General features: G+C 40.9%; 1 protein-coding gene across 1 annotated transcript in view; it reads right to left on the bottom strand.

The window, feature by feature from the left end:
- Nucleotides 1–7,290: 7,290 nt before the first annotated feature.
- Nucleotides 7,291–12,040, bottom strand: part of HIBADH (3-hydroxyisobutyrate dehydrogenase) — a 138,532-nt gene continuing 133,782 nt past the window's right edge. The window contains exon 8 of the mRNA XM_006832184.1: nt 7,291–7,542. Within this exon, the coding sequence (XP_006832247.1) occupies nt 7,384–7,542 (159 nt within the window). The 3' untranslated portion in view covers nt 7,291–7,383. The remainder of the gene's footprint in view (nt 7,543–12,040) is intronic.

The following is a 12,040-nucleotide window of genomic DNA, read 5'->3' as shown; positions in this document are numbered from 1 at the left end:
TAACTTATAAAAGGGGTGTCAACTGCTCTGGATACAGTGCAGTGTAAGGACCATCCAGCCTCGCCAGGGCAGCTGTTAGTGTTGCCAGCTGGGCCAGCCAGAGATGAAACCCCATGACCAGGCAAGACCCTCACCAGGGATCAAGCCACTGTTCAAAGTCATACCCGTTTTTAACGTTTTGGAGGTGGGTTTTTGTTTGTTTGGTTTTGACACTGAAGTAAGCATAAATTCACAAGGAATAACAACACATTTATCAGAACCCCACAAACAGACTCTAACCAACCCGAAATGAGTTGGACTGAAGTGCCAAGCCAGACAATAGGGAAGTCATCCCTGTTGTAAATCTTATCTTTAACAGTCTCTTCCTGCGTATCACCTTCTAAGCAACTTGGTGGTCCTGTTCCGGCACTGAAACTATGGGTGGTGGGAACTCAGAGACTACTAAGTATTAAACTACAAAAAAAAAAAAAAAAATCCCTGCACACACAAACAGTATCAGAAACTACGCTAAGAGGCTATAGAAATATAAGACATTGAGACCACGAAATCACAAACACAGAAGTATTTTTAATTTGGAGCTGTTATAAATCCTAGAACCTCAGGACACTTGTCTGAGCGATGGTTCCTTACAGTGTACGTACACAATGAAATATGCTCATAAGGAACATTTATGTTGCATCTGTAAAGTGGCAGTTGAGGTACAGAATCTAAAGATGCTTTCTTCTCTAGCTGTTGGCCTTATCTTCATTCTAGTGCAATCATCTGTCCCCGGATTGGCTTGTTAATGTTAACTGTTTGTATCTCCTTTGTCTGAAATATGGACTTTTCATCTCTGAGACAAAGGGTCAGTTCTAGGCACAAGTTAAGAGTTAACTAGTAGAGCATACTTACATTAGCACAAATAGGCTGTCAGTCTCCCTGGTCATCTTGGCTCATTAAAGGAACAAAACGAAACCAAGCAAGGAGAATGAATCATGTTTGGTACTTATAGAGAACAGGCTTTGGGGTCAGGGTTGAGGTCATTAAAAGGGGGAGAAAGAATGGAGATTAAAGCGACATTTGCTCTTGGGGTCTTTCAGGCGAAATGTCTGGAAAAGGCCTTTAAGACTATTTCAAATTCTACCTGAAAATGGAATGAAGAATTAAGCTTAATATACATGAAACAAATGTGAAAGTACAGTTTACTTGACATTATCTGAACCCAGGCTGTTTAGACACTCAGAGAAACTCAGGCAAAAGGCGAGTTCACTCTTACAGGGCACAAGGCTATTTCGTAACTGTGTTGGAGAAGTAACCTGCCTCCACAAGGCCGAGATCATTCCTTTTGATAAGGATAACTGAGAACAATCATGCCCAATTTCATATGATTCAAGGAAAAATAGGGAAAGACTAGTGTTACATTTTCAGAGTGAACACCAACGTCAGGGAGAGATTTTTTTATTATAAAATATTGTTTGGTATTGAAACAATATTTATCCTAACCTCCAATAATCCCAACTCAAACTATTTCAGGCATTTATCATTTTTAATGGCTAAAGCAAATGCCAAATTTTGTCCTTTTGAAGATAAAATACTATATTCAAAAAGTCATGGGATTTGCATATCAGCCAAGGCTGAGAAGCACACCCCAAACCTGCCCTTTGGTTTTATGAGTCTGGCTGCCTGCGAGGAAGGTTTCCAGTCTCGCGCTCTGCCAATGCCATTATTTTATAGCGAGGCCTGCCAAAATGCAACTCGTAGCTAAGCATGTGGGTCAGGTTTATTCAAGTGGCTTATTCTAGATGAGCTCTCTTGCCATCTCTTTACCAGGCATGACAGACTATCATTAATAAAAATGTATTGATCTCTGAATCTATTCCGAGCTATAAAAAAAAAACCCTAATAAATGAGATAGCTATATGGGTAATAAATAATCCCTAACCAGATAGAATCCAAAAAACGTCAGAAGCACTAATTTCACATTTTCTTAAGCCCTTAACTAAGGGGAATCAGAATGTTAGAGCTAAAACAAACCATAGAGAATCTATGCAGTGTCCTCAATTTAAGGCAGACCCAGGAGTCCTGGTGTGGCACTGTGGATTATTGCATGAACTACAGAGTCGGTTTGAAGCACAAGGTCGGCGGTTCAAGCTCACCAGCAGCTCCTTGGGAACCCAATACAGTGTCACTATGGAACTTAACAACAATAACAGGCTAACAATATTGCACAGGTTAGTGCTGACCTAGGCTAGAACTCATGTCTATCTCCCAGTTCTTGAAATCGGGACATTTGAAAGCACGCCCTGCAGATGGGTTGCAAGTGCCTCTGCTCAACTGCATCTTCCTAGTAATGTTCCAAAAGAGTGTCATTCTCATCTAAATGACGTCATCATCCCTTCTAGATATTCTTGAATTATTAAATGATGAATACAATTAAGGAGGGAAAGATCATCTTCAATCTGTCTCCCATCAATAAGAGAAGGCTCAAGTGGACATTGGCGCCATGGGTATGCTGGTTTATGGGTCTGACACCTTGCATGGACCATTACAAACCCCTATGAGAGCCTTAAGCTCCCTCTTCAATTGAACTGAAAGATGACTAAAAACCCCACTCCGGCAGAGGACTCCCGATTGGCTGGCCATTTGAGAATGCTCAAGGGGGTCGTTTCCACAGCTGAGGCTTGTAGTAACTCATGCTGTTTTCCTGAGCAGTAGAAGGCATCTGACAATAGCTCAGGCCAATTTATGCACATGGATAACTCTGTCCCATTCTCAATCCAAATTTGCCTTTCTCTTCCATACAAAGTGGAGAGAGTGTACATGTTTGTTTGCTTAGAAAACAAGAAAAGATTAACATCCGTGCAATGAAAAGAATGGCCAACAAGCTGGCCCAGTCCACTTGTTGTTGTTAAATGCTGTCGAGTTGGTTCCGACTCATGGCAACCCTGTATAGCATGGCTGAAACTTGTCAGAAAATAAGGTGCCTAAACAGGTCAGCTAGAAGTAGATGTGAAGGAAAGGCACATCAGATGGGGAAATAAAGGCATGTGCAAAGGCACTGAGGTTATGAGAAGCACAGCCCCCTACCCCACCCCCAGGCTGAAAGGATTTTAAGCAGGGGAATGACCAAACTGGATTTCATTCTTACAGAGGCCTCTTTCCCAGCAATATGAAGGCTGCGTTGGGAAGGAATCCAATTGGTGGCTAGGCAGCTGTATAATCTGTGGAGATAAAAAGGTCACTATGTGCCTGGAGGTGGAGGAGCAAGTTGGGGAGAGACTAAAAATGGGTACAAGGACATTTTTGAAAGTGGTAGAAATGCTTTAAAATTGGATCATGGTGATGGTTGTGTAACAGTGAATTTTAAGGAATTATACATTTGATAGAAGTAAATTTAATGTGTATAAATGATACTTTAGCAGAGTTGCAGGGGATGGGAAAATTTGCAAAGATAGCAAAGTATCCAAGACATGAATAGGTGAGGTCTTGAAACAGGCACTAGAGATTTAGAATCAGCTATGGAGAGTGGGTGGAGGAGAGAAAAGGGTACAAGGTGGCTACTGGGGTGTGCAGGGACCAAGAGGAGATTTGAGGTACCTGTGGTATATACAACAGGGTTTCTCAAACTTGGCATTATTGACCTTTTGGGCTAGATCATCCTTATAGAGACTGTGCTGAGCATTGTGGTATGTGTAGCATCCCTGGCTTCTACCTGTGGATGACAGTGGTAAACCCTCCCAGTGTGACAATGGAAAATGTCTCCAGACAGTATCACTGTCTCCTGGGGGGGGCACAACCACTGAGCTACACAGAAAAATCTCATCTTTTTTTAAAAATTAAGATACAATTCTCACATCATAAATTCACCATTCTGAAGTGTGGAATAGATGAGTTTTAACACATTCACCAAGTGGAACAACTCTCCCCACTATTTCATTCCGGAACATTTTAATCATCCCCAAAAGAAACTCTATGCCCATTAGCAGTTATTCCTCATTGCCCTCTTACCTCTCAACCTCTGGCAACCACAAATGTACCTTCTCTCTCTCTGGGTTGCCAATTCTAGACATTCAGTATGTGGCCTTTTATGTGTGGCTTCTTTCAGTTAGCAAACTTTCAAGGTTCATCTATCTTGTAGCATGTATGGGTGTTGCTAGTTTCTGAAAATGGCCTGAACACTCAAGGGGGGCTTTAGTTTTATAAAACAGCCAGGCAACACTTAAACATGTATAGATGAGTTGGGAGTAACCAACTTATCACCTTGGCAAAACGCCTCACAAAGGGAAGGGGCCTGCTGAGACCTTGGAACTAACCAATGGCCCCTCCCCACTTTCAGAGGCCTGATGTTTGTCCATGTAGTGTATCACATGGGTTTAGAGCCTACAAATGGTTGGGTGAGGGACCTCGGGGTCCCTCAGCTATGGTGTCTGTTAGCACGTATAGCAGAACGTCTCAGTCTTCTTAAGCCTACTTGGCTAGGAGGGGACCAGCAGAAGGCAGGCCCCATTACCAGGAAGAGGCATGAATGGATCAGTATCTCCACTACAACAGCTTCCAGAAATCAGGGCCAACAGCAGGTTATCAAAAGGTAGCTTTCCATGTGTTAATACCAGAGTCCTGGTGTGGTGCTGTAGAACAAACAGTGGACTGCTAATCACAAGGTTTGCAGTTTATACACACTGGCTGCTCCTGGAAAACCTCATACAGTATCACTATGAGTCAGAAGCAACTGGACAGCACTTATAACAACAATGTGGACATGTTCCAGTGCATGGTAGTCAGCGGAATCCCGTTTAGTGACAGGTCCCCTTTTCCTAGTGGCTTCCTGGCGCTTTAAAGATCTGGGACAAATGGTATCTTACAATTTTATCAGTTCATTAGTTAATGGACATTTGAGTTGTTTATGATTTTTATTATGAATAATGCTGTTATCAACATTCAGTACAGCAGGCATATTTTCATTTATCTGATGATTTACCTAGGAGTGAAATTGCTGAGTCATAAGGCTAAATGTGAAAGGCTTTGGTGGTGCAGTGGTTAACTGCACACAGCATCCAGAGCGATCTTTTTAATGGGTCAGCTTGCATCAATCCCCAGACCAAATCCTCCGTTAGTTGGCTGTGAGTTTACATTGTTTACAATACAGCTGTCGTAAGTCCCTATTTGTGTCCACACTGACTCTGGGCTTGGAGAGGTGACTTGCTTTGACTCCACTGGACAATACAAACACAACAAGCAGGGGCTTAAAAAAGACTTGTACACGTGGATTGATACTACTATGTTTCCGCTGGGAACTCTTCTGCCACATGGGAACAAACTGGGGCTAGCCTCCTGGTAGGAGTGAGCAGGTGGAAGGAAGCCCCAACATTCCAGGTGTCACAGTTAAGCCAGACCCTTTAGCTCCAAATGAGTTGGCCCCCGTCAGCTCCTGCCATTTCACTTAGGGCCTCCTTGCCGCTCCCCATATTTATTTGGTAATATCCAGCTCACGGCCTTTTTTAATACTTTAGAAGTGAGGTGGTAAGACTTTGTCTCATGTACTTGAGACATGTTATCAGGAGGGAATGGAGAAGGATATCATGTTTGGTCGAGAGGGTCAGAGAAAAGGGGAAAGATCCTTAGCAACATGGACTGACCAAGTGCCTGCAACAATGGGCCGTTCTGTACTAGTGTGAGGCTGGTGCAGGGCTGGGCAAGGCTACCTTTTGGTGCGCAGGGGGTCGCTATGAGTTGGAACCACCTTAACAGAACCTAACAACGCCCGCAATGCTTTCCTTAGATTCCTACATGGCTTGCTCCCTCACTTCCCGATCTCTGCTCAAATGCCACCATACCAGACAGAAATTCCCTTACACCCTAATAAATACCATCTACTCCCTAGCCATTCCATGCATCCTGCTTTGTTTTTCTTTTTACCTCGAAGTATTATTTATTTCCTGTTTAATACCAGCTCCCCCCACTACACACACACACATTCTCTTCCACATCATACATCAAAATTCAAGCTCTACAAAGGTAAGAATTTTGTCTGTCTTATTTATCACTGTATCCCCAGCATTTAAAATAGTGCTTTGTGGTGACTGTTTTTGCTTTTAATCACTAGGGAAATAGGAACGGTATTTGTCAGATTTGATAGCTAAATCTATCACCTGGAATGCTTATAGGGACTGAGGCTGGGAAAGAGGCAATAGTGTTCTATTTGAGGGGGCAGGCTACACTCAGCCAAGTACTGGTATGGCGCTGCAGGATAATGCACTGGACTGCAAGGTTGGTTTGAACTGCAAGGTCGGCAGTTGGAAACCCTATACAGGGGCCCTATGAGACGGAATCGACTCGACGACACTTAACAATAACAAGTTATACTCAATACAGATTGAATTCCTTTACCTCCACAAGCTAGGACTGACTCATCCAAATGCCAATGAAGGATTCAAGTAGCAGGAAGTTGGCTTCCACGGGCCAGCTCAGAGCTCTGTTCCTTTAGACTTCCCCTTCCTTCCCCTGCTTCTCCTGTAAGTCTGGAACGCTAGTTTGTCAGATTATTTGATTGTTCTCCAGATGAATGGAAAGAAACAAACACTCCAAGAAAGTATTATCAGTATAGAAATTTATTTGAATTCAAAATAATATGGTTATATTTAGAATGTAATAATCATCTAAAGTAAATATTATCATTGGCTCTGGTGCAGGTGTAAAGAAGTCATTCTTTTAAAGACTAAAAATATGTAGTGAGAATGTGCAAGGAAGCAAAAATATTTTTAAAAACAAATAGATTTACTGAGTACTGGGAATTGTAACAAGGGGGATACACACTCTAAGATATTGTAACTGAGTCCAAATTATAAAAGTTGGAGCAACACGTTCTCCTGCTTTATCAACTCCCAGGAAAACGACTCAGCTACCTCGGTAATGTCAGAATACCAGCACCTGGGCAACAGGACAGACCTCCGGAGACATGCAAGGAGCAATTCACTACGCTTCCTTATTCTAACATCTCTCCTAACACAAATTTATTTTCTCTCCTTTAAGATGGATTTCATTGAGTTGAAAAACATATTTGGTTTTATTTATAAAGTGGAGTAAATAATATCCTGACTGAAGTATCCAACAATATATCTGAATATGCTCAGGGGTCAAATATTTTTTTAAAAAGGTGTATCAGCCAGTTATAGCAGAGCCCATCAGCACCAGTGGCTTGAGGGAAAAACAAAATTCAGATAAATATGCTTGCTAAATACCCTAAAAGTAGCAGTTAAAAATGCATGGAAAAATCCTAGGATTTACTATACAATTAAAAGCAGACACGTGACCTTTGATTAAACCCATTTGGCTTATGGAGTGACCTATAAGGAGGCTCCAAGATAGAGTCTGGTTTCCAACAGCGCCCACAGCCGAAGGGCAAATTCAGAGGGTCTCCTCCTCTCGGAGAAACTGGAACACAGATGAGAAGTCTTTCTTTGAGTAGCCCTTTGCACACATCACCCTGTAGACCTGATGGGCCAGGCTTCCCAGAAGGATTGGGGTCTTTGTGTTGGTAGCAGAGTCTTGTGCTAATCCCAGGTCCTAGATCAAACAAAGAAGAGGAGGGAACACATTGAGACTGACAGTTGAGGCTCCCTCTGGTACTGTGGTTCCTAATGCTTTGGTTTCAAAGAAGGAAATCTGAAGTCTGATAAAATAAGATATAAGTATATAGTAAGTTATGCTGTTTCAGTAAATACTTTCCTATAGTATTTACTGAATACTGCTCCAATCCAAAATTGCTCCAGACAGAAACCTTGATTTCTGAGTGCCCCATTCCCATGTACCACAAGAGCAGGGTTATTGTACAGGTGGGGTTACACACTGGTGTCTTTTTCAAATCTGTGGAAGACAATAAGGAATTATGAAGAGATCTCGTTCAATCTCTTATCTGACTGACATACATTAAAAGCAACTACTGTGTGACGAGCACTGTTTAATCTCAATCAAATCACTACTCTGATGAAGCTGACTATTCCGAGGAGAAGACAGACAAAAACACAAATCAGTGCTATGAAAAATAAAGCTTGGCAAGGGGTTAGTAACTAATGGTTAGCAAGAGAAGGGCTGTGGGGAGATTATGATAAAGGAAATGTTTAAGTAAAACCTCTCTAAGTCAAAGTCATGTGAGCCACGAGCAGAATGTTCGGAAGGAGTGCCTTTTTTGAAAGAGAGTTTCTGGCAGACAGAATAGCAAGGTAGGGGCCCTATGGTGGCACAAAACTTATCAATATTCAAGAAATAAGGTGGCCAATGAGGCTGAACTGGAGTGAGAAAAGGAGTTGAGGGGTGGAAATAAACCTGGGCTGAGAAGAGGGGTTCACAGAAAGTTTTATATGCCATGACAGGGGGTGTGCCTTTGATTCCAGGTGCCAAGGGCTGAAATCTGCACAACTCACAAGGTTTCAGAGCTAAAGCTTCATTTAGAGAAAGAGGGTCAGGAAACTTACGGCTGTTTATAAACAGACAAAAATCTTTAAGTCTATTATATGTAAAATGTAGCAAATGAATATCCACTACCATAAAACTAGGCGTTCTAGTGTGGCACTGTGGGATAAAGCACTGGATTGCAAAGTCGGTGTGAACCACAAGGTCGGGGTTCAATCTCACCAACTGCTGCTCGGAAACCCTACAAGATGGCACTTAACAACAACAACCATAAAACTGGAGTTAGGTCCAAACTTGAAAGATCTGGAGTAAACAGAGGTCTGTGAAGGCATGGATAATTGAAGGAATGTTCCCCACATTTCATTTTATTTGTAAGTAAGTGTAAACAGCTGTAAAGACGTGGCAAACCATCTAGATTTACTTACCATTACCACACATCTCATTTCCCCATCAGTGGAAAAGTAAACAAGCAATGAAGAAGGAGGACAAGAAGCAAAATGAGAATTGTTTCTACCCTTTGAAGACCATCCCTGATAACTGAGTATTTACTGATAGCATGCATCCAAAGAAAAAATAAACCAAGCATCAAGACTGATTTCAATCTGTAGCCTCTTGAGTATGCATGGTCCAGGTATTAGTGTGTAGTACTGTGTAATTTTCACATGTAAACAGATTTAGAAAATACACTTAACCATACATTTATCAACAGCTTCTACTAAGCAGCTGCTCATACCGTCCAGTCCATGTGGACAACTACATTACTGTTCATAGCACAAGTAGACAAACCTCCTTAGTTGAGATCATTTTGCAGCACATCTGCCAAATGCATTTATTTTTAAATGGCAGAAATCTACACAGAAAGACTGTGCTTAATATTTAACCTAGTAATTTAACTAGACTATAAGAACACAGACTAAACATAATTTACTGAGAAAAAAACAACACTATCTAAAAGAAGAAGGGTCTATTAGGGTTTTTCAGAAGGGTGAATATATATCCCAAATAAGAAAGAGCTAACAAAACCAAAAAGTAACTCTGAATCTTAAAGGACAGGCATTCTATAGAAAGACTAGCCATTGGCCAGAGTAGTTTATCAATCCTAGAATATTAGAAAAAGGAACCATTTGACACTTACAATATGTCATTAAAAAAATAAACAAACATTCTACTTCACTAGCCAGCTAAAATGTTTATGAATTCATTAGCTCAGTGGGTAGTTCAGGAAAAAATACAAAACCATTACAAAAAGGTTTCGATGAATTAAGGGAGGACCTTTTACAAGGAAAGGAATTTGGGGGAGTGAACATTGATACTAAGGAGCTCTGGTAGCGTAGTGGTTACGAATCGGGCTGCGAACCGCAAGGTCAGCAGTTCGAAACTACCAGCTGCTCCGCAGGAGAAAGATGAGGCATTCTGCTCCCGCAAAGATTTACAGCCTCGGAAACCCTGTGCAGGGTCACTATGAGTCGGAACCGACTCCACGGCACACAACAACAACAACATTGTCCTGGGGTGGTGCTGTGGGTTAATGTGCTGGACTAAAATGTCGGTTTGAACCACAAGGTCAGCAGTTCAAGCTAACCAGCTGCTCCTTGGAAACCCTATACAGGGTTGCTATGGGTTGGAAGCGACTGAAGGCACTTAACAGCAACAACACTGACAATGGAAAAGTCATCACACCTTCCCACCAGCTGCTCCTTGGTGCTTATGAGAAACAACGCTTCTAGGTTGGAGAGTTTAGAAGAATGGTCTAGGTTTTGTGTTGATTAATGTTCTGATTATATACACATACCATATGTTAAATTTCTATAATGTTAAAGCCTAGAAATAAATGCATAAGATTCAATTTACATGTAGTGCTAATGTCATATCCTCTATGCACAATAAGAGATTTAATAGCAATTAAGCAAAATATCTCTTAATAAGTAAACCCTGATCTGCTCAAGCTGGTACAATTGCTTTAATCAATGTCGTATTGATAGAGATTTCTGTAATCTCTGCAAATGTCTTGAGACCAAAGCTCATTAACTATGGTGGTCCTTGCTAATAGCTAACTGAGGTGATAAAAGATTTTTAAAACTCCTTTTCCAAGTAAAGTAAGTTCCTTTTTCAGTCTAAGCAAAATTAATAAGTCTTCTTTATAAGGACGATGACAAATTCATTTCATAGAGGTAGTGAGAGTAAAAGAGAACCGTAATAGCCACACTTTTTACTACTGCACTGGCTTCAAGTATTTGTTGAAAAGACTATCTTTTAATATTAAAACAAAAAAAAACAATCATAAAGGAAGGCTCCATAAGAGTACCATGTATCCCTGTGGGCCCAAGCGTTGCTGACCGTCCAAACCATAGGCTCTGAGGATCAGACTTTAGCCAACTAGCAGACATAGCAAAATGTCCCTTATCTGATATGCTGGTTAGTAATTCCATACATGAGCCCTGGATACCCACAGATAAATGTAAAAACCTTCCCTAAAAGCCGAGACTATAAATTCCAAAAAGGCAAAGTTTCCCCCCCCCAAAAAAAAGCTAAAGAGGATAGAGAGAAACTCTGTTTACTGATGGTATGTGGAGGGGATTATAATCAATGTAATGAAATAAGGTATATGAATGTTTGAAAGTGAAACCGATGATGTGCCCTGAAAACTTTCACTCAATCCACAATAAAAACCTTAAAAAAAAGAGTACCATGTAAATGGGGTTAGGGTAAGGTGCTGGCAGTGGAAAAGGAAGGAAGTGGATGAATTCAAAGTATATTCAGGCACTAGAATGGGCAGAATGTCATGAGGCCTGAGCTGATTAAACCAAATGTGGTACGTGGATGTGTGTATTATTAGTTGTATAATTAGGAAAACAAAATCAATTGTGGAAGATAAGCTCTACATAGAAATCTAAGACTGCATAAACAGTCTTTTCGAAATTAAGATCACAACTGCGCTCCACAAAAGGTCAATACCTCACTTTCCAAATAACTTCACTAATTCACACATAAATCCATATATAGCCTTACAGCATGAAGGTGTGTTTGGAAATCTAGTAGTATTTCGGGGATAAAAAAACGTTCTTTCTCCTGTGATGTGTATATATTGAATGCATGGTCAACAAATTAGAAACCTTATTGTTCCCATTAGAAGGATTTGACAAATTAACGTAAGTTTATGGTGAAAAAAAAATTACTAATATTATAAACAAACCTAAGACCAAAGGAAAAAATCCTAGCCCACTTTTTTCATCCAAAAGGGTAGGTATGAAAACAAGTAAGATGAGGATTTTTATCTAAACAAAACTTTTACTCATGTCTACTGAGTGAGTAAAACATAGACAGTAAATAAGGAAGACCGTAGAAGAATCCATGCACTTGAATTATGGTGTGGGGGGAAGAATACTGAAAGTACCATGGACTGTCAGAAGAACAAATGCGTCTTGGAAGAAGTACAACAAGAATATTCCTTAGAGGTCAGGATGGTGAACTCTCTCATTCTTTGGTCATGGTCCCTGGAGAAGGACATCATGCTTGGTACAGTGGAGAGTCAGCAAAAAAGAGGAAGAGCTCCAAAGAGATGGAATTGACACAGTGGTAGCAACAATAGATTCAAACACGGTAACACTTGTGAGGACTGAGCAGTGTTTATTTAGTTCTGCTGTGCACACTC

Source organism: Chrysochloris asiatica, unplaced genomic scaffold (assembly GCF_000296735.1).
Source record: "Chrysochloris asiatica unplaced genomic scaffold, ChrAsi1.0 scaffold00006, whole genome shotgun sequence".
NCBI classification, from domain to species: domain Eukaryota; kingdom Metazoa; phylum Chordata; class Mammalia; order Afrosoricida; family Chrysochloridae; genus Chrysochloris; species Chrysochloris asiatica.
This window is presented reverse-complemented; position numbering and strand designations above follow the sequence as displayed.